Consider the following 24,084-nt stretch of genomic DNA (forward strand, 5'->3'; position numbering starts at 1 on the left):
GTATGACACATACTCACACAGTAGACATATGTACGCTTGCATGCACAGGCACATACGCAGGCACACACACAAGCACGCACACACACACACACACACACACACACATAACATAAACATGTACATGCACACATTTCAACAATTTCTCAGAATTATGAACAGGCAAGATGGAGGTGGGGTTGTATAAAATGAATTTTACATGTGAAATCTATGAACTAATCATGTTTTGGTACTTGTTGTCTAGCAGATACAAGTGAGAATTGAGTGTGGATAATGCAATTTAGTGAGACAGTTATAATCATATAGGCCTTTCAGCGTGATTTCTTTTTGTGGAAAAAATGTGCTGAACTGGGCGGCGGTCATATTTTGTACCTCTCTGCGGTACATCTAGTTATTATTATTTATAGTTTGCCATTGCTAAATTTGACTATAAATGAACAAGTTTAAACGGGGGAAATCGTAGTGGTGATGGCAATGCACATTACATAGGCTATAAATTAATCTTTTTATATATTATAGCCTACTGTTATTCATATAATTCCAGAACATGTGTGAATAGTCATAAAATAGCATTTCAAGTTGTGGCATCAATATATTTAGTTTGTGGAAAAGTAAAATGAGGTTGCTAATAAAGCAGCTGATGCATGGTTGAGTTATTGTAGTAGAATACTTCACTGTGGGGTGGACTCTCTTTGGATCAGGCACAAGAGTCTATGTGACAGGTGAGAATTATATCATAAAAAATACCTTGACATTTTTATAAAAGAGCTTACAGGCATTTATCATTTGTATTAATTCATGTAACATTGAAAATGATAGATAATCAAGAGACCTCAAACTGTCTATTTTGAGAGTGAATGTTATAATAAGCAGTAACAAAACTAACATAATTGTATTGGATTTAAAAACGAAAACATTTCTGCTCAAAGAAATTAATCGGTTTACTGAACTCTGACCTGTTTCTACTCAAGAGAAATAAAGAGTAAAACATTTTGTTGAACTGAAGAATTGAACTTTAGTTGAGACAAGAGGAAGGCTAAAATTAAGAAATTCAAGCCAATGGTCAAAATTGATATTAAATTGAGCTCAGTTGTGTCTAGGACAAATAGATTAGAGACAGAAGAGTTTTTTCCCTTCCTCTGGTCAGACATTTTTGCATTGGCAATTTCAATTGTTTTAACAGTTAGCATGTATGTGTAAATATTATTATCAGAAGAATTGTTCACAAAATTTAAGTTCTTTTGATGAAGAAATTATTGATTCATGAGGTGATCGTTAGATAGTGAAAATATTCATATTACACGTGAGAGCATGTGGAGCTGTTTGGCATGTTCTGCATGTGGGGTATTATGTATTTTTATAACATGTTGCTTGCATCACATTCAAAATGACCATATATGTTCTATTAATTTGTGATTTTCAACATTTGATATGTTGTCTGTGTTTATTTGCATTTTACACAACGTCCCATATGTATACAGCTCTGGAAAAAATTGAGAGACCACTCCACACACTGACATTCAAATGAGTTGACGGTCATATTCAAATTTGCAGTGGTCTCTTATGTACAGTATACCGGTATGCTATATTAGTTAATTGACCGTACACCATGCCATACCATAATTTATTGTTCTCTTCAACAATGTTTTAACTTTGCTGAAGGATAAAATTATGTCTGTAATGTTCTGTTTGATTTCAGATATGTTGTAGTTAGTTTGTTTATTTGTTTTGTTGTCTGTCTTGTATGTCTTGGTGTCACGGGTACGCTGGCGAATACGCCGCTCTGTCCGGCATTTTTTGTCTTGTTGTTTGGCTATGTGTCTTGTTTGTGGAGTGCTTTGGGTTGCACTCTGTGCATGTTAAATGCGCTTTAAAAATAAAACTGACTTGACTTGACTTAACTTAATTATGTAGTTTGTTTCATGATCTGCCATTTGTCTCACAATTTCAGACCAACCCATCCATGAACCTAAAGTGTCCGTCTATTCTACCATCAAACCTCAACAAGGGAAGAACACCTTTCTGTGCCATGCCAGTGATATATTCCTGGATATGGTCAGATTCCACTGGAAGGTGTTGAAAGATGATAACTGGGTCAACGTGGAGAAGAGTGATGGTGAGGTGCTGGAGTCGAGCTTCTCAGATAAGACAAGGACCAGTATGATGATTATTGACAAGCAGAAGGCCGATGCCGACCGCTATGCCTGCTCAGTCGAGCCCAACAGGGAAGGAAAAGAGAGCGAGCCTCTGGAGATAAAGAAAGGTACAACTGTTTGCTCCTCTGGCCAGTATTGGAATAAATGTTGTAGTTCCTGTTTGAAATCTTTAAGCTTAATGTTTCTAAATAAAACATTGAAAAAGCAAGTCTACTCTCCATACATGTTTTGTATATGTTATTATATACAGTACAGGCCAACAGTTTGGACACACCTTCTCATTCAATGTGTTTCCTTTATTTTCATGACTATTTACATTGTAGATGTATCAAAACTATTATTGAACACATGTGGAATTATGTACTTAACAAAAAAGTATGAAATAACTGAAAACATGTCTTATATTCTAGTTTCTTCAAAGTTGCTATTTTTTTTATTTAATACCATATTCAGCAAGCCATAACTTGGCAAATATTCATCTGGGGCCAAATAACTTTCATAGATTTGATGGCTTTAGTGAGAATCTAATATGTAAATAGTCATGAAAATAAAGAAAACACATTAAAATGAAAAGGTGTGTCCAAACTTTTGGCCTGTACTGTATATTATATATTATGTTATGTATTGTATTACTCTTTAATTTTACATCACATTTTAATGGTATTTCATCTTTAACTTTCAACTTCAAACTCACTTGCAATAACCTGCCCACCTGCCGATGACACAGCTATATCCAAGCCTCCAGATGGTAATAATGTTAATAATTATTATTATAATTATAATAGATTTAGTGACATTAACATCCCCTTGCAAATTATAAATAAAATGCTATATCAAGTGTATTCACTGTATACACTTGTGATGTCACTATTTTTTAATGTTCTGCTTCAAAATGCTTGTGTTTGTGCTTTGACAGCGTATTCTGGAGCTGCACGCAGTCTATATCTGGCAACATGGATATACACTCTTATGATTTTTAAAAGCATGGTGTACTTCTGTGCCATCTCCTACTTCCTGTGCACAAAGAATGTGGGAAGGAATCCCTCCCACGACAGGAAAGCTCCATGATACCATGACTGTGGAGCTGAGAGATTTGCTTATTAACAGTGATATTAGTGTAAAATCAGAAGCCATTGATCTTTGTCATATTCTCTTCTCTCAGCAAATATTATTTTCAATAGAACTCTTTACTCTTTGTGAACATTATTTTCTCTTTATCTTTTGCGTTGTATTTATTTTTTGCTTTATTGTCTTGTATTTTGATACATAGCATCTTAAAGCTGATTTTATTCTTGTGTTATTCTATTATTCTTTGTGCAGCATAAATACTGTATATTTTCTACCATAACTTTTATTCTTATCAGTCACAATGATTGTTTTTAGAAACAAATGATTCTGCTGTTATCTCATTGTATTAAAAAGGCAAATACTGATGTGCTTATATGATTACATTAAACTGTTTTACTCCATGAAATTATCTTACCACCTGGTTATAGCTAATACTGTAATTGTAATGTAAACTACAACATTTGTATGTATATACTTTCATGATCCTATGCAACACTTTTGAATAACAGCATATCCAAGACTTCACATTACTGACATTCTTGTATGGAAATATGTTAAAAGGATAAAGAAACAAATACACATGAACTGAATGTCATACACCCCAAAATAATATATAATTAATATAATCTTTTTATAATTGTCATTTAATGACTTTAATGAATGCCCCCTACACATGTTTATGGTTAATAAGCAACAGGTGAATACAGGTCCCTCTGCCATGTCTCTCAGTCAAGGGGTTCTCTCAAGACCTCTGAACTACACTGATAATACTATATGTTTGTGAAGCTCAATTCAAAACTGATTAATAAATCAAAGGCTACTAATCTAGACTCACATTTGTTAATTGTATTTTCAGACACTGCATTAAGTCAATTGCTTCTATTGACCTGAAGAAAATTATAGCAACCTGGTAGCTGTATTTTTTGTTTTTTGGTATTTGACTTTTTTACAGTTCAGCGTTTTGCTCAATTTTAGCTCCCAATCCCAGAAATGAAAATGAACATCTTGTAGGAACAAGGTTCAAAGACTACCTTACCCTTGTGCATTGTGCATAAATTATACAATGCATACTTCTAGTGTGGTGCAAAAATGAGCACAGAGCTTTTGAAACTGCTGCCTCTCTACAGGCACGGTGAGAGAACATGTGGTTAATGTGCAAAAGACACTACGCCAGCACTTACTGGAAGGAAAGAGTAGCAGTTTAACCACAGATGATGGTGTGAGATAGCAGAGGGGTTTTTAATTGTCTGCTTTGTATCTACATTATTATTTGTGGTCAAGGGCGTATGCAGAAGAGCAAAACATGAGCACCTAATCTTACTTGAACTCAACTGAATAACTCACAAAAGCAGAAAGTTCTCTTCTCTGTCACCCACAGAGCAAACACCTGTATTCCCATACATGGAGTTCATATTATTGTATGTGGGTAAACAGATGTTTACAGACTGATAAAGCAAAGGTAATAATGCATAATCAAAACACAATATGGAATAACATAATTGTTAAAATGTGGAAAATATTATGACAGCATGCATTATTTTCCAAAGGTGGTGTTGTGTCAAAATGATTGTCCACCAATAGAATAAAAAAATAAGACTCTAACATCCACATAGTGTATGAGCTCTATACTGCAGGTATGGCTACCAGGAGAGCAGTGGGGGCTTTGAGCATGCTCCATGATCTGACGAAGAAATAAAAGTCACACAGTATTTATACATGGTAGGTGGGCGCTTTTGCATTCAGGTGTCTATTTTGGAATAATCCGGGACATAGGGGACATAGTTCATGTCATACATCTAGCATTTTAAACAACAAACTGCTGCCTTATAGACCACTAAAACACTCCATGCATATTTTTACACTAATCACACTCAACATGAGAAGCAAATACAACTGGGTAACTTGAATAATGTTCCTATCAAATTAATCCATAACAATAATATAAAATGTAGCGTTGTTTCACACACCCCCCCCCCCCTTGTTGTTTCTGAATAAACAGCTGTTATGTTACTATGGGCCATTACTGCCCCCTGATGGTTATGTGTATGATTGCTCATTATAAGATTAGTGACAATGTTTTTGTACATCTCCACTCAGTGTTTGTGTCACTGTGTGGTCTTGCACAGTAATACACAGCAGAGTCCTCTGCCCTCAGACCAGACAGTTTCAGATACATCATGCTGTTGGGGTTGTCTCTAGTGATTTCTAGGCGTCCCTCAACCATTTGGGAATAAATGGTTTTACTTGCATCGTAATAAACAAGTCCCATCCACTCCAGTGCTTTCCCAGCAGGCTGTCTGATCCAGTGCATGCCATAATCCCCAAAAGTAAACCCAGATCCTTTACAGGAGAGACTGAGAGTGTCACCAGGTTTCTTCAGCACTGCACTTGAGGGAATGGACTCCATGTTTTGGCTTTTCACAGCTGCTGAACAAAGACAAGAGGCAAATTAATCAGACTATCTCTAGTACCAATCTGAAAAGGGATTTGATATTCACAGACACTCACAGGCTACGGTGCTGAGTAGCAGCATCAGTGAGAGTGTGTCCTGCATCCTGTGGGTGTTGATGTGAACTCAGCTGCAGCTCACAGTTCTGCAGCTCCCCATAAGTACTGATGGACACCCAGCACTGAGTTTGCATAACCATGGCAGCAAGCAAGAGGTCATGCAAGAGGGTATGATGTCATTTATCTCCACATACAAAATGTCTTCGGCATCTATTAGGTTTGTTTCATTCTTTCCTTTGTTGGTTGGTTAGTGTCAGCTAACAGAAATACCTTTGTGGAGGCTTAATGTATATACTGAATTTTGTAAACCTAGCATGGCAAATAAATTATTCCAACTAAGTTGTGGCAGTTGTGAAAAGATGACAGAGTGGTCCATAGGAAGAGTAAGACTAAGAATAATAAAAACTGTGCTATTTATTGTCTCAGAGATGCACAAGTTTGTCTACTTAAGTATGGAAACACTGACATTTTTTCTGCTGTAACTCAACACCTTATTCATTGTAATAAAAATGTATACGTTAATATTGCACACTTGAAGAAAACAATGTCAAAGTGTGCTGGGAGGTTGTCTTCATTTATTCAAATACTGCACAGATCACAGATCCCTTTGGCATGTCAACTCACTGCTGTCTTTTCTCTCACTTCAGTTTTGTTTTCTCTCTTTTTAAAGTAGTTTGTACTGAATTAAGCCTCTGAGTGTATATTATGTATACAGTCACCTACTGCTGAAGAAATGCAACAGCATGACTAAATACATTAATAAAATGGCTACAACATCTTGGTTGGGAAATAAATAAGAGAAATCATGGGGGGTATACCATAAATGTACTGTTCTAAATATTATATCTAACCATGTTTGCAATATATGAAGCTGTTTTTATAAGACACACTTTTATTAAATTCATTCTGGCATTAAAGTAATATGATTACTAGGAGAGTTTTTGTCAGTGTAAGTGCTTGTTTTCTGTCACAGTGACTCTCGGGCACAGTAATACACAGCTGTGTCTCCAGACTGTAGATTCTGACCCTGTAGAGTCACTGTGCTGCTGGATGTATCTCTGGAGATGCTGAACTTGTTCTTCAGGGCATTGTTTTCACTTTTGTCTTCATCAAAGTAGAGCATGTTGATCCACTCGAGGTTTCCCTGCTGCCTGACGGATCCAGGCTGTTCCCCAGTAGCTGCTATCTGTAATGGAAGCTCCAGTCACTTTGCAGGTAACAGTCAGAGACTCTCCTGGCTTTACCATGATGGAGCTGGGCTGAGTGTGTTCAATAGCACAATCTACCCCTGAAAACAAAACAGAACCCAACATTTGAACAAATATAAAATCCATAAAAATACAAGGACTTATGCTCAAATGTACTTTTAAAGTGTACTATACTATTTAAAAACCCACATGCCACCACCAGTATCAGCATCAGGAAACATGTTTGTGTTGAGGAGGCTGATGTGAGTGACATGGCTCTGGTGTGCTCCATGATCTGATGAAGAAATGAAAGTCACGCCGTATTTATACATGGATGTCGGGAGCATTTGCATACAAGCGTATCTATTTCGGAATCATCTGTCTAAGGGGACATAGTTCATGTCATACATCCAGCATTTTAAACAACAACCTGCTGCCAGACTACTAAAACACTCCATAATTTTACACTAATCACACTCAACATCAGAGGCAAATACAACTGGGTAATGTGAATAATGTTCCAACCAAATGAATGCATAACAATAATATAAAACACACACACACACACACACACACATATTCATGTACTGTTGTTTCACACCTCCCCCTATTGATTAGTTGTAAGAATGTGCATAACATATACAAATACATGCACACTGCTAGTATTTCCAGTGAAGCTAGACAGTATGCTGTGGTTTGCAACAGTTAGAGACTGTTTTGACACTATGTGGTTATTTAAGGTTGTTAGGTCCTAAGTGGCACTTCTTGTTTCTGAATGAGCTGCTGTTATGCTACTATGGGCCTTCACTGCCCCCTGATGGTTATCTGTCATTGCAAGACAGTGACAATGTTTTTGTACATCTCCACTCAGTGTTTGTGTCACAGTGTGGTATCTTGCACAGTAATACACAGCAGAGTCCTCTGCCCTCAGACCAGACAGTTTCAGGTACACCATGCTGTTGGGGTTGGTTCTGGTGATTTCAATGCGTCCTTGGACACTGCTGGCATAGCTGGTGCCACTAGCATCACTCCAAATAGCACCCATCCACTCCAGTGCTTTCCCAGCAGGCTGTCTGATCCAGTGCATGTCGTAACTCCCAAAAGTAAACCCAGATCCTTTACAGGAGAGACTGAGAGTGTCACCAGGTTTCCTCAGTACTGCACTGGAGGGAAAAGACTCCAGACTTTGACTTTTCACCACTGCTGAACAAAGAAAAGAGGCAAATTGTCAGACTACATCTCTAGTACCAATTTGAAAAGGGATTTGATATTCACTGCAACTCACAGGCTATGGTGCTGAGTAGCAGCATCAGTGAGAGTGTGTCCTTCATCCTGTGGGTGTTGATGTGAACTCAGCTGCAGCTCACAGTTCTGCAGCTCCCCATAAGTACTGATGGACACCCAGCACTGAGTTTGCATAATCATGGCAGCAAGCAGGAGGTCATGCAAGAGGGTATGATTTAATTTCTATCATTTATCTCCACATACAAAATGTCTTCGGCATCTATTAGGTTTGTTTCATCCTTTCCTTTGTTGGTTGGTTAGTGTCAGCTAACAGAAATACCTTTGTGGAGGCTTAATGTATATACTGAATTTTGTAAACCTAGCATGGCAAATAAATTATTCCAACTAAGTTGTGGCAGTTGTGAAAAGATGACAGAGTGGTCCATAGGAAGAGTAAGACTAAGAATAATAAAAACTGGTTATGTGCTATTTATTGTCTCAGAGATGCACAAGTTTGTCTACTTAAGTATGGAAACACTGACATTTTTTCTGCTGTAACTCAACACCTTATTTATTGTAATAAAAATGTATACGTTAATATTGCACACTTGAAGAAAACAATGTCCACTACAAGTGTGCTGGGAGGTTGTCTTCATTTATTCAAATACTGCACAGATCACAGATCCCTTTGGCAAGTCAACTCACTGCTTTCTTTTCTCTCACTTCAGTTTTGTTTTCTCTCTTTTTAAAATAGTTTGTACTGAATTAAGCCTCTGAGTGTATATTATCTTATACAGTCACCTACTGCTGAAGAAATGCAACAGAATGACTAAATACATTAATAAAATGGCTACAACATCTTGGTTGGGACATAAATGAGACAAATCATGGGGGGTATACCATAAATGTACTGTTCTAAATATTATATCTAACCATGTTTGCAATATATGAAGCTGTTTTAATAAGACACACTTTTATTAAACTCATTCTGGCATTAAAGTAATATGATTAATAGGAGAGTTTTTGTCAGTGTAAGTGCTTGTTTTCTGTCACAGTGACTCTTGGGCACAGTAATACACAGCTGTGTCTCCAGCCTGTAGATTCTGGCCCTGTAGAGTCACTGTGCTGCTGGACTTATCTCTGGAGATGCTGAACTTGTTCTTCAGGGCATTGTTTTCATTTTTGCCTTCATTGTAGTAAAGTGTGTTTATCCACTCTAGAGGTTTCCCTGCTGCCTGACGAATCCAGGCTGTTCCATGGTAGCTGCTATCTGTAATGGAAGCTCCAGTCACTTTGCAGGTAACAGTCAGAGACTCTCCTGGCTTTACCATGATGGAGCTGGGCTGAGTGTGTTCAATAGCACAATCTACCCCTGAAAGACAAAACAAAACCCAACATTTTAGAACATATAAAAGCCATAAAAATAAAAGAAGTTACGTTCAAATTACTTCTGAACAAGCTAAAGACCCACATGACACCACCAGTATCAGAATCAGGAAACATGTTTGTGTTGAGGAGGCTGAATTGAGTGACATGGCTCGGGTGTGCTCCATGATCTGACGAAGAAATGAAAGTCACACAGTATTTATACATGGTAGGTGGGCACTTTTGCATTCAGGTGTCTATTTTGGAATAATCCGGGACATCGGGGACATAGTTCATGTCATACATCTAGCATTTTAAACAACAAACTGCTGCCTTATAGACCACTAAAACACTCCATGCATATGTTTACACTAATCACACTCAACATGAGAAGCAAATACAACTGGGTAACTTGAATAATGTTCCTATCAAATGAATGCATAACAATAATATAAAATGTAGCGTTGTTTCACACCTCCCCCTATTCACTCCAGCTCAGTTGTAAGAGTGTAATACACATACATGGGCACTGTGCTTACTTCCAGACTGAAGCTAGTTAGGCAGTATGCTGTGGTTTGTAATGCAACAGTTAGAGACTATTTTGACACTCTGAGATTATTTGAGGACATTAGGTCCTTAGTGGCACTTGTTGTTTCTGAATGAGCAGCTGTTATGCTACTATGGGCCATCACTGCCCCCTGATGGTTATGTGTATGATTGCTCATTATAAGATAGTGACAATGTTTTTGTACATCTCCTGTCAGTGTTTGTGTCACAGTGTGGTCTTGCACAGTAATACACAGCAGAGTCCTCTGCCCTCAGACCAGACAGTTTCAGATACATCATGCTGTTGGGGTTGTCTCTGGTGATTTCTATGCGTCCCTCAACCATTTGGGAATAAATGGTTTTACTTGCATCGTACCAAATAACACCCATCCACTCCAGTGCTTTCCCAGCAGGCTGTCTGATCCAGTGCATGCCATAATTCCCAAAAGTAAACCCAGATCCTTTACAGGAGAGACTGAGAGTGTCACCAGGTTTCTTCAGCACTGCACTAGAGGGAATGGACTCCATGTTTTGGCTGTTCACCGCTGCTAAACAAAGACAAGAGGCAAATTAATCAGACTATCTCTAGTATCGATCTGAAAAGGGAATTGATATTCACAGACACTCACAGGCTATGGTGCTGAGTATCAGCATCAGTGAGAGTGTGTCCTTCATCCTGTGGGTGTTGATGTGAACTCAACTGCAGCTCACAGTTCTGCAGCTCCCCATAAGTACTGATGGACACCCAGCACTCAGTTTGCATAATCATGGCACCAAGCAGGAGGTCATGCAAGACGGTATGAAGCCATTTATCTCCACATACAGAATGTCTTCGGCATCTATTAGGTTTGTTTCATTCTTTCTTTTGTTTGTTGGTTAATGTCAGCTAACAGAAATACGTTTGTGGAGGCTTAATGTATATACTGAATTTTGTAAACCTAGCATGGCAAATTAATTATTCCAACGGTAACACTTTACTTGACGGGTGAGTTCATAACACATTCATAGCAGCTGTCATAAACTGCACATAAAGCATTCATGACTGTTTCATGAGACATGACTCAACATTCATACCAAACCTTTCATGAATGTGGAAGACAGAACAACGAGAGCTTGTCAAAATAAAAGTCCAAAGTCGCACATCTGAGTCAATGGGCTACTCCAGTGCCAAAAAGACAGAACATGGTCGAGCAAATAATTTTTGTTTCATAAAAATGTATTTGTTTTATGATGTAACCTTTGCAGATGATTTCTCATCTTTTGCTACTGGGAATGTCCAACCGTTCCAGGTTACACAAATACGGGTCAGCTGAATGTAGGCTAGTTTACCTCCCAGTGTTAAAATCAAACAATGTATTCATCACAATAACATCCAATACAGCTCAGTCGAGCATTTATTATACTGTGGCGTCTAGCAGGGTAGGAATAATTCTGTTTTGAGATCAGGGACAGCCATCCATTTCTTGGGACAATATGAGCTGTGATTGTCTCTAATGAAAGAAAGAAACAACAACATTTTATTTATCATATTTTTGTTCATAAGTTATAGATGAATGTAGTTTTCGTTCAGGCCCCCAGTTGGCCTCTAACACTGTGATGTCGAGCACAGTAATACACAGCTGTGTCTGCAGTCTGCGCACTCTGGCCCTGTAGAGTCACTGTGTTACTGGAGGTGTCTCTAGAGATGCTGAACTTGTTTTTCAGCGACTCCTTGTATAGCAAGCTTCCACCACTGTTGATGAACCCAATCCACTCAAGAGCTTGTCCTGATTGCTGTCGAATCCAAAATGTGGTATAGCTAGTAACTGAGTAGGACACTTTACAGTTGATGGTCCAACTTTGACCAGGCTGGATGATCAGTGAAGCTGGCTGAGTGAGCTTATTAGAATACACACCTACAAAAGAAAACACAGAAATAGGTTGGTAAATAGACCATAGTGTGACCCAATTTGAACGAGATCTATCATGTATGTTCTGAGCATTCTCACAGGTTATGAATGCCATCAGAGGCAGCATCACAGAAGCAGATAGCATGTTTGTATTCATGAGGAAGTGACTCCACTGCACCTTGAAGACCACAGAGTCTGAAGTGGTCGTGTCTTTTTATCTGTAGAGGAAGACAGGAAGACAGGATTTAAATGAAGTTAGGGGAAAGATCTTACCACAGAGTGAAATATACAACACAACTGGATTTCAAGAGATTAACACTTAGACTGTGATTCAAATGAGGTGGTAGCTTTACGTGAGGGCCTGGTACAGCAAAAAAGACAAAGCGACCCTACCACACATTACATAGCTTGTTGCAAATTGGGGAAAATCTGTCAGTTAAAATTATCATTATGAAGCTTAAATAAAGGATTAGACCATTTTGGAGACGCAATCTGATATATCTGAAATCACTTGTGTTGTAGCACAGCACATAGGGACTGCATTGGTTTTACATGCACAGCTTGAACAAAGGCCAAAGTTCACTCGGCAATGAGAATTTATCCATATAGAAATATGATTTTGGGATGAATGGACGAAAGAAATCTGACATAAAACATACAGCTGAAAGAGAGCTTCAATACAATACAACTTACATTATGTCTATGACCATATTAAGGGGAAATAAGTCCCCGCTAATTAGTTCAAACATTATTAGCCCAAATCTCTCTTATTATCAATCCAAAACCAATTCCACTAGTTTCTTATATGGTTTCTAATAAATCAGTTTTTAATTTATTTATTTTTCAATTTTCACGATTTATGATTTATTTAGGGGACCATTAGGAGCAATTCACTGAATATGGCAAAACAATGTATATGACTGAATATGCCATTAGAATTGTGAAATGCACCTTTAATGCAGTTCCAGTAAGGAAGTGCAGTAAAATGCATTAACTTCAGGAACATTAATCTGATATTACTTTAATTAATGAATAGATTAAAGTCTGTCTTGAATATCTCAGTATTTTCTGTTATGTTTTTACAATTATCACACTCAAGGTTTTTGTTAGTTCCAACGGCTGTGTTGTATCACAGTGACTATACCGGGCACAGTAATACACAGCTGTGTCTCCAGCCTGTAGATTCTGGCCCTGTAGAGTCACTGTGCTGCTGGACGTGTCTCTGGAAATGCTGAACTTGTTCTTCAGGGCATTGTTTTTATTTTTATTTCCATTGTAGTAAAGTATGTTGATCCACTCTAGAGGTTTCCCTGCTGCCTGACGAATCCAGGCTGTTCCATAGTAGCTGCTATCTGTAATGGAAGCTCCAGTCACTTTGCAGGTAACTGTCAGAGACTCTCCTGGATTTACCATGATGGAGCTGGGCTGAGTGTGTTCAATAGCACAATCTACCCCTGAAAGACAAAACAGAACCCAACATTTGAACAAATAAAACACATAAAAATACAAGTTATGTTCAAAGTAGTTATGTTCAAAGAATAAGTCATTAGACCCACATGTCACCACCAGTATAAGCATCAGGAAACATGTTTGTGTTGAGGAGGCTGATGTGAGTGGCATGGCTTGGGCGTGCTCCATGATCTGATGAAGAAATGAAAGTCACACAGAGTATTTATACATGGAAAGTGGAAGGTGGTATTTGCATTCAGATGTACTGCATATACATTTTTATTGTCTGTAAAAGGTGTTGGTGTCATGGGTCATGTAATGGATGTACTGTTGTGTTATACCTCCCCCTACTGACTAAAAGAGTTGTGTTTTTATGTAACAACACAAAATATACACCGGATTGGTACTGAAGCACAAGAATGAAAATATTTAAAATCAGGGTCAAAAAAAAATCATACACATTATAATTTGATGCCATACTATTTGGACTGGGTACTAAATGTGATACCTATATTAAATTTTTATCTGCGTTGAACTAATCCATGGGTTTAATGTGATTCGCTGTAGTAATGCATTCATTTTCCATTGCGTATTTCACATCAGTAAAGTATATTAGCAGACAGTCTGGTATTGATGGGCTGACTGACTCTGTTATATCTGACAGCTGAAGTGGAATGTTAAAAAACAATCCCCATCCACACTGACTCTCATCAACCATCTTTCTGAAGTTGTGTTTCCTTCGAAACTAAAAAGTGACCAGTGACCTGAGAGACTGACTGAAAGGAATAGATGTAAAACCCCTCTTGATAACAGAGTGAATGAGGAGGAGAACAAATCACCATGATGTGCAGCTTGATATTATTTAAGAACAGCAACCAGGTTTTATATGCAGATTTGTTATTCTTATATCATAAGCTTCAGGTGTCTTTTGTTCTTTGGATTTTTCTTTTTTTAAAACGTTGAATTGCTTTGATGTACTGCATATAACTCTCAGGTTGGGTTTGAAGGAAACGTGTGTCTCACCTCAGGATGTCAGGTCTGCATTTTCATTCATATGCTTTTGTATGTGTTTCCATTTTGGCAAGACAACTGTGATTGTGATACATGTTGATGCTGTAAGAGCCGTGTCTGCCTCCAGAAAAGATTTCCTGCATGACAGCAACAGCCACAGTGGAAACCATCTGGTGTTTTTGTACATCTCCTCCTCAGACTTTGGTCACTGTGCACGTCTTGCACAGTAATACATAGCAGAGTCCTCCTCTGTCAGACCAGATATCTTCAGATATGACATGCATTTGGAATTGTCCTTTGTTACGGTAGCACGTCTGTTCATTCCTGTTGCATACACTGTTTCCCCAGTGTTTGTATTGATGTGTCCAATCCAAGTGAGAGGCCCTCCAGCCGGTTGACGAACCCAACTCAAACCATAGCTACCAAAATCATAGTCAACAGCTTTACATGAGATGCTGAGTGTTTCACCAGGCCCTTTCTGGACAGGAACCAAGGGGATGGACTCCAGACTCTGGCAGTCTAGACCTAAATCAGCAAAAGTAACAGAACAATGGTTAGCGTAAAAGAAAAGATCTAAATAATGTTTCTTTAATGACAGTTAATTTGATGTAGTAGTGCTATTCAGGCCATATCATGTACTCACAGGCTATGGTGCTGAGTAGCAGTATCAGTGAGAACGTGTGTCCTTCATCCTGTGGGTGTTGATGTGAACTCAGCTGCAGCTCACAGTTCTGCAGCTCCCCATAAGTACTGATGGACACCCAGCACTGAGTTTGCATAATCATGGCAGGTAGGTGGGGATACTGTGAGTATGCTGTGGAGGGGCCACTTTGTGTCTGAATTTCACATTGACTGTATTTTCTGTTGCAATAACAACAAAAGTATTTTCGCCAACACCTTTTATTTTTTGAATCTTGATTTTACATTCAATCTTGATAAGGCACATATAATGAATTTGTCTGCATCACATCAATTTGCTTGGCCTACATGTCCATAAAAAGTATACCAAAACCCCACATACCAATGAGGGCAGGGGGAAATTATCCATAACTGGATGGGTGGTTAATGTGTTCAGAATTCACATACTCCTAGGTGTTTGTGTATACCACAGAAGTCAAGCCTCAGAGTTCTCAGCTCCAAAGACTCTCTGAGAAAAAGAGCTCCTTGCAGCCACTCAACAAATTTCACTCACAGACAGGCCCCTGTGGTGTGCGCATGAGGATGACACTCCCCTCCATGGGCGTAGGTTTAGGGGGACGCTAGGTAGGCTGCTAGGCCCCATCAATATTTTGAGATGACAAAATTGTCCCCACCAATATTTTAGCGAACTCCTTTGTGCTTTTTGGACCGATTCTGACGGCCAGGATGACAGTAAAAGAAAACACTGTAATTTGACTTGCTGAAACCGAAGGCTCGTTATTTGTCTTATTCACCCGGAGGCCAGAACGAGGCTACAGCGTACACTTGCCATTACACCTCAGTCCAGCAGATGATGGTGGTAATGCACTCTGTTTGCAAACTGCCAAACTTACAAACAGCAAAATGTGGCATTACTACCATCTGTTGGACTGAAGTGTAATGGCAAATGTACCCTGTAGCCTCGTTCTGGCCGCTGGGTGAAAAAGTAGAATTTGACATGCACAAGAGTGTCAAAGCCTACTTCATAACCTAGTTCACTTTGTGGTGACACTGGCAGACAAGCGAGCAGGTGTGTCAGGTTGGCTAAGTAATCAGCACTGTCACTGCCACCTGCTGTTTGGAATTGAGAATTACAGGGGGTGTATTTGTATTGCACACAGAGCCTTTCTGTCACTGTGGTATCTTGCACAGTAATACACAGCAGAGTCCTCTGCCCTCAGACCAGACAGTTTCAGATACACCATGCTGTTGGGGTTGTCTCTGGTGATTTCAATGTGTCCTTGGACACTGTTGGCATAGCTGGTGCCACTAGCATCACTATAGATAAAACCCATCCACTCCAGTGCTTTCCCAGCAGGCTGTCTGATCCAGTTCATGTTGTAGCTTTCAAAAGTAAACCCAGATCCTTTACAAGAGAGACTGAGAGTGTCACCAGGTTTCCTCAGCACTGCACTAGAGGGAATGGACTCCATGTTTTGGCTGTTCACCGCTGCTGAACAAAAACAAGAGACACATGAATCAGACTACATCTCTAGTACCAATCTGAAAAGGGATTTGATATTCACTGCAAGTCACAGGCTATGGTGCTGAGTAGCAGCATCAGTGAGAGTGTGTCCTTCATCCTGTGGGTGTTGATGTGAACTCAGCTGCAGCTCACAGTTCTGCAGCTCCTCATAAGTACTGATGGACACCCAGCACTGAGTTTGCATAATCATGGCAGCTAGCAGGAAGTCCCATAAGAGGTACTGCAAGAGACTGGCCATGTTACCTCTGGGAAACCAAAAGTGTGCCCGTGCTCTTGTGGAATTCTATGTGTTGTGTAATGTGTCAAATATATCTCATATCTCCATCTCATACCGACATCTACCTCTGAGCCTCATTCCTAATAGATATGGAATATAAATGTGATGGTAAATTATATAATGTCTTACATATCTGACCCCACATGTTTGCCCCATATGTTTGTTTCTGATGTTGTGTTTAAACTTAAGTAAACTGTGATCTAAACAACTGAATGGAATCAAGATAGAAATGTCTACCTGAAAACAAGATGGAAGAGGAAGAGGACAAATCACCATATAGAAGTTTTATGTGATTTACTAACAGAAACAAGATTTTAAATGCCGATTTCATTCTCAGTACAGAGAGTTCAAGTTTCTTTTGTTTTGTTTCTTTTGTCTGGAAAAAAACAAGCTTTAAATATTAAATTGTGATGCCACACCAATGGCTAAGCCTAGAGAAATCATGTCCAACACATCAATGAATTTTGAAAGCAACAATGTAACAATGTTATGCAGTAAGTAGAAACTGACAATGCACCAAATGTTTTGCTTAGTTTAATAATGCTGCAAACTACTCCCTAGGTCTTTTATGATTCACTGTGGGTGGAACTAGATGTTTGGATCAGGCACTTGGCTTTCAGGTATGAAACATATAAACCGTTATTGTACCATTTTTATTTTAGTTTGCCATTGCTGAATTTGACTATAAATGAACAAGTTTAAACGGGGGGAATCGTAGTGGTGATGGCAATGCACATTACATAGGCTATAAATTAATCTTTTTATATATTATACTGTTATTCATATAATTCCAGACCATATGTGAATAGTCATAAAATAGCATTTCAAGTTATGGCATCAATATATTTAGTTTGTGGGAAAGTTAAATGAGGTTGCTAATAAAGCAGCTGATGCATGGTTGAGTTATTGTAGTAGAATACTTCACTGTGGGGTGGACTCTCTTTGGATCAGGCACAAGAGTCTATGTGACAGGTGAGAATTATGTCATAAAAAATACCTTGACATTTTTATAAAACAGCAAATCTTACAGGCATTTGCCATTTGTATTAATTTGTGTAACACTGAAAATGATAAACATATAGATAATCAAGAGACTTCTAACTGTCTATTTTGAGAGTGAATGTTATAATAAGCTGTAACAAAAAATGAACAAAAGTGTATTGGATTTAAAGAGTGTAAACATGTTGGGCCAGGAACCACCGAGATGAAAACATTGCTGCTCAAAGAAATGAATCGGATCACTGAACTCTGACATGTTTCTACATAAAGAATAAAATATTTTGTTGAACTGAAGAATTGAACTTGCTGAGACAAGAGGAAGGCTAAAATTAAGAAATTCAAGGCAATGGTCAAAATTGATATTAAATTGAGCTCAGTTGTGTCTAGGAGAAATAGATTAGAGACAGAAGAGTTTTTTTCCTTTCCTCTGGTCAGACATTTTTGCATTGGCAATTTCAATTGTTTTAATAGCCTATGTATATGTAAATATGATTATCAGAAGAATGGTTCACAAAATGTAAGTTCTTTTGATGAATAAATGATTGATTCATGAGGTGATTGTTAGATAGTGAAAATATTTATATTACATTTGAGAGCATGTGGAGCTGTTTGGCATGTTCTGCATGCGGGGCATTATGTATTTAACATGTTGTTGGCATCACATTCAAAATGGCCATATATGTTCCATTCATTTGTGATTTTCAACATTTGATATGTCGTCTGTCCTTTTTGCAGCTAAATATGGGTTTATGAGATTGTACATTTTCATATTATGTCTTTATTTGCATTTTACACAATGTCCCATATATATACAGCTCTTGAAAAAATTAATAGACCACTGCACATTTTCTGATGTCATCCTATGGTTGCTGAGTGACATTCAAATGAGTTGACGGTCATATTCAAATTTGCAGTAGTCTCTTAATTTTGAATATGATCGCAAACTCATTCGAATGTCAGTCAGCAACCGTAGGATGACATCAGAAAAATGTGCAGTGGTCTCTTAATTTTTTCCAAAGCTGTATTGTATACAATATGCTATATTAGTTACTTAAAGATATGGCTAAACTCAACTTCAGTGGTGACTGCGGTTAAAGTCTTGCCAAAGATTCCAAAGGCACACTGCTTGATACAATTTAAAAAGCCTTTAATATACTGGGCTAACGCGTTGCGACTACTGTCTTCTTCAGAGCCTAAACACTGACTAATTCCCAAGTCCCTATAACAAAGAGAAGGTGCAGGCAATTAAGTAGGACTAAGTGGCAGGTGCCTAGACTCCACCTATCAGTCAATTACTAGTGCACCATGTCACACATAAAAACATCATACATACATCAAGTTAAAAACAATTATACTACTTATGAGGACTACAATAATTATTTCATACGGGCTACAGAAATATTAGTTAATTGACCATACACCATTTATCTTATTACCATTTGCCATATCATAATCTATTGTTCCTTCAAAAATGTCTTAACTTTGCTGAAGAATACTATTGTCCCTAATGTTCTGTTTGATCTCAGATATGTTGTAGTTTGTTTAATTATGTAGTTTGTTTCATGATCTGCCATTTGTCTCACAATTTCAGACCAATTCATCCATGAACCTAAAGTGTCCGTCTATTCTACCACCAAACCTCAACAAGGGAAGAACACCTTTCTGTGCCATGCCAGTGATATATTTCTGGATATGGTCAGATTCCACTGGAAGGTGTTGAAAGATGATAACTGGGTCAACATGGAGAAGAGCGATGGTGAGGTGCTGGAGTCGAGCTTCTCAGATAAGACAAGGACCAGTATGATGATTATTGACAAGCAGAAGGCCGATGCCAACCGCTATGCCTGCTCAGTCGAGCCCAACAGGGAAGGAAAAGACAGCGAGCCTCTGGAGATAAAGAAAGGTACCACAACTGTTTGTTCCTCTGGCCAGTATTTGAAAAAATGTTGTAGTTATCCTGTCTTTTTATTAAGCCTAATGTTTCTTAATATGTGGGGTGAGTTCTAAAAAAGATTAAAAAGCAACAATTCAAAGCAATCCTACTCTCCATCCAAGGGCGCAGGAGGCACGGGGGACGTGGGGGATATGTCCCACGCAGTTGTGAAGAGACAGCCGTCGTCCCCCTCACTTTTGATAAGGAAAAAAAGCCTTATAGGTACGCTAAATAAATAATAACCTATAGGGTTTGCGCTAACTATGTAAAACTCCCCATTAACAGCATCACATCACTAACCACAGTTACTACAGTAACAGTATTTATTTTTTAATTTTATAAATGCTTTGTTTAAATGCTGTTGGAACAAATAGTAGTTGATTATAAAGTCAACTTTCTGTTGCAATTTTGCAATTCTGTGTGTTCTGGACTGGTAAGTTGTTAAGCCAACATGTTCTAACATTGCATAAATATTAACTGCAAACACATAGTGGAGAGTTGATTTGGTTTATACCAGACAATTTAAGTATAGGCCTAAGGCTATTTGATCATGTAGTCTATGTTTGGATAGGCATGATGATTCATTCATGGCTTAATAAAATATCAACATCCCATGTTGCTTTTAGAGTTTTCTACCATTGGCCCAAATAGTGTGAAATAAATCTAAAATAAATAAAAGTAGAATTGCACATAGCAACAAGCTGGTCTGAGGGCAGATCTGGCGTTGTGCTCATCTCACAGTTTTGACCATTTTTTAAAAAAATATTTTGAAAACAATCAATGGTATTATCTTAATATTCTGGCAAGTTTATGGTCGAAAGTGGACCAGAGGTAGCGATCCGATATCTGGAAATCTGATCTCACTATGGGTTTGTGTTCACAATTTGGTCCCCCTCACTTTCAAAATATCTCCTGCGCCCCTGTCTCCATCTTACATGTTTTATACGTGTTAATCAATTCATTGAATTGTATTTAACTATACATTGCATTTTAATTGTATTTCATTCTATCATTTTTGGTTGAAGCCACAGAAGCGCAAACTGAACCTGGTCCAACTACAAGCTTACTTGCAATAACCTGCCCACCTGCCAACACAGCTATATCCAAGCCACTCATACCAGATGGTAATAATAATGATAATAATAATAATAATAATAATAATAGATCTACTGACATTAATATCCCCTTGCAAATTATAAGTAAAACGTGATGTAAAGATTCACTGTATACTATTTTTCAAGTTCTGCTTCGATATGCATGTGTTTGTGCTTTGACAGCGTATTCTGGAGCTGCACGCAGTCTATATCTGGCAACATGGATGTACACTCTTATGATTTTTAAAAGCATGGTGTACTTCTGTGCCATCTCCTACTTGTTGTGCACAAAGAATGTGGGAAGGAATCCCTCCCGTGACAGTAAAGCTCCATGACACCATGACTGTGGAGCTGAGAGATTTGCTTATTCTTCATTAACAGCATACTTTTGTGATGTTAGGGTAAAATCAGAAGCCATTGATCTTTGTCATATTCTCTTCTCTCAGTAAATATTATTTTTCAATAGAACTCTCTATGAGTGTTTTTGCACATTATTTCCTCTTTATTTTCTCCGATGTAATGTTTATTTATTTTTTTGCTTTATTGCTTAATGTTTTGATGTGCACACATAGCATTTATTATTCAATCAAGTTGATTGAATTCTTGTGTTATTCTACTATATTTTCTGTGCAGTTCAAAATATACTATATATTTTCTATCTTAACTTTTATTCTTATCAGTCACAACCATTGTTTTTGGAAACAAATGATTCTGCTGTTATGTCATTGTATTAAAAAGGCAAATGCTGATTTACTTATATAAGATTAAATTACACTGTTTTACTGCATGAAATTATTTTATCACCTGGTTATAACTAATACTGTAATTGTGATGTAAGCTACAAAATTTGTATGTACATTTTTAGAACATCAAATGCAACACTTTTGAATAAACAGCATATCCAACTGACGTTCTTGAGAGGAAATATACGTCAAAAGGATAAAGAAACAAATACTCATGAACTGAATGTCATACACCATAAAATAATATATGATTAATGTTATCTGTCAATATTTGTCATTTTAATTATATAAATAAATGTCCCCTGCACATGTTTATGGTTAATAAGCAACAGCAGGGGCGTCACTAGACCTTATTCACTGGGGCACGTGCCTTAGTAAAAGTCTCCAGTGCCCCAGTACAATTCTAGCGCTGCTCTCGATGGAAATGGCATTCATGAGCGCATCTCCGTGCCTGCTTTAGTTATGACTCGAGCCGGTCACTTACCAGCCAATAAAAAAAAACAAGGAAAAAAGAAAGGGGCCATAATAGCCAATCAGGAAATAGCACCTCTGTAGCTGGGTAAGATTGAACGCAACAACCAATGAAAATCGTTCACATGATTCTTCCGAGTATTTCGTCCGCTGGAGCTCGTCATATCACTTTGAGCACAGAGTAAGTCGTCCCCTGTTTTAATGTTACAACAAATTCACAACTTGTTTGACAGAAAAAATGACAAGTTGATCGCTGTTAGAGAATGTTGCCCACATAATTAGCATCTGTTTTTCAATGCTTAGCGTCGTAGCCTAAATTTAGCAACAGTTTACCAACTTGTGCTCTCTCCCTCACACAAACACTCACACCATGTGTAGGCTGCATGCACACATGCGGACAATTAATAATGATTTATACGTATACTGGAGAGAGAGAGAGTCCTGTAAAAATAGCCTATACTGTTTGTGAAGCTGTCCTACTGTAAAACTAAACATAGCCTTCTGATAAACTATTCAGAGATGGACATCAGAAAATTCTTCCTGAACAGAGGCAGAGGGAGAGGAACAGTGAGGAGAGATGAGGAGGACGAGGGAGGTATGATAATTGCCCATATTAAAGGTAACATTTATGCTGATAATAGCCAGTGCTGTGATTCGATCAGTGGTTGGCAAACTTTAATAAGTTTGCTGCATTTGTAAATGTAGCCTATAATAATCTACACAGAATCAGACTCTGATTCTGTGTAGATTATTAGGCTACATTTGCAAATTATTACCAAAAGTCAGTATGAAGGCTTTAGTAGGCTATTTAAGCTACAAAGAACTGCAGTATTGCCAGGATGACTACAGGACCCTTGCCTGGGAGGGAAGTATTTTGACTAAAAATAAGCTTCCCTTGTGTAGGAAAGCCTATTAAATTCATGCAGTGAGTAGGCCTACGTGTTTGGATGGCCTATGTGTTTGGATGTTGCTGCAGTGGCTGCTACAACAATTGAGGGAGAGAGTGCTGGAGGAGAAGGAGAAGGAGAAGAAGGTCGAAAAGAAGGAGAAGAGAGGGGAGAAAGAGCACAGGCTGGGCAGTCCAGTACCAGGCAGGAGGAGGAGGAGGAGAGAGACAGGCAAGAAATGGATGAGGACATGATGGGGGGCTAGACAAAAAAGCCATTAATGTCATATTGCGCGCATTTAAATGTTTTTTTTTTTATGTATTGGGAGTTGGGGGCCTGTGCCCCAGCAAAGCTCTAGGTCTAGAATCGCCCCTGAGCAACAGGTGAATACAGATCCCTCTGCCATGTCTCTCAGCCAAGGGGGACCTCTGACCTACACTGATAATACTATATGTTTGTGGAGCTCAATTCAAATCTGATTAATAAATCAAATGCATAAGTGCACTAATCTAGATTTAAAGAAGCATATGCATGTAAAACATCATAATAAGTAATTTACATATACAGTACTCAAATACTGTATATCAAGTCTAAACAGTTCACATTTGTTAATTGTAGTTTCAGACACTGCATTTTTTCAATCGCTTTTATTTCTTTAAAAAATGATTGACCTGAGAAAAGCAACCTAGCTGTATTTTTTTGTTGTTGGTATTTGACTCTTTGTTTTTCACAGTTCAGCGTTTTGTAGTTCCCAATCCCATAAATAAAAATAAGCAACTTGTAGGCACAAGGTTCAAAGACTACCTTAAACCCTGTGCATTGTGCATAAATTGTACATGTTACGATAGTGTGGAACAAAAATGAGCACAGAGCTTTTGAAACTGCTGCCTCTCTACAGGCACGGTGAGAGAACATGTGGTTAATGTGCAAGAGACACTAAGCCAGCACTTACTGGAAGGAAAGAGTAGCAGTTTAACCACAGATGATGGTGTGAGATAGCAGAGGGTTTTTTAATTGTCTGCTTTGTATCTACATTATTATTTGTGGTCAAGGGCATATGCAGAAGAGCAAAACACGAGCACCTAATCTTACTGAATAACTCACAAAAGCAGTAAG

General features: G+C 38.1%; 1 protein-coding gene and 1 gene segment (V, D, J or C); one reads left to right on the forward strand and one right to left on the reverse strand.

Annotated features, from left to right (window-relative positions):
- Nucleotides 1-16,169: 16,169 nt before the first annotated feature.
- On the reverse strand, nt 16,170-16,802 carry LOC143102892 (immunoglobulin heavy variable 3-21-like). The segment is given in 2 exon segments: nt 16,170-16,531; nt 16,697-16,802. Coding segments are annotated over 2 exon segments (468 nt in total).
- A 631-nt stretch (nt 16,803-17,433) lies between these two features.
- Nucleotides 17,434-21,387, forward strand: LOC143102893 (uncharacterized). Its single transcript, XM_076266693.1, has 5 exons — nt 17,434-17,461; nt 17,745-17,813; nt 19,432-19,743; nt 20,799-20,897; nt 21,051-21,387. The coding sequence occupies exons 1-5, from the start codon at nt 17,434-17,436 to the stop codon at nt 21,200-21,202; spliced, it is 660 nt and encodes a 219-aa protein (XP_076122808.1). The 3' UTR covers nt 21,203-21,387.
- The last annotated feature ends 2,697 nt before the right edge of the window (nt 21,388-24,084 follow it).

This window comes from Alosa pseudoharengus, unplaced genomic scaffold, assembly GCF_046254945.1.
Source record: "Alosa pseudoharengus isolate Yale_2024_CS ecotype anadromous, Long Island Sound unplaced genomic scaffold, YU_APseudo_1.1 YU_APseudo_1.1_scf_4, whole genome shotgun sequence".
NCBI lineage: Eukaryota > Metazoa > Chordata > Actinopteri > Clupeiformes > Clupeidae > Alosa > Alosa pseudoharengus.

Excerpts from the sequence above, each read along its gene's own strand:
- LOC143102893 (XM_076266693.1), top strand. The coding sequence starts at position 17,434 with ATGTTTGGATCAGGCACTTGGCTTTCAG. Across the intron at positions 17,814-19,431 it reads CACAAGAGTCTATGTGACAG|ACCAATTCATCCATGAACCT; the intron begins GTGAGAATTATG and ends TCACAATTTCAG. Across the intron at positions 20,898-21,050 it reads CAAGCCACTCATACCAGATG|CGTATTCTGGAGCTGCACGC; the intron begins GTAATAATAATG and ends GTGCTTTGACAG.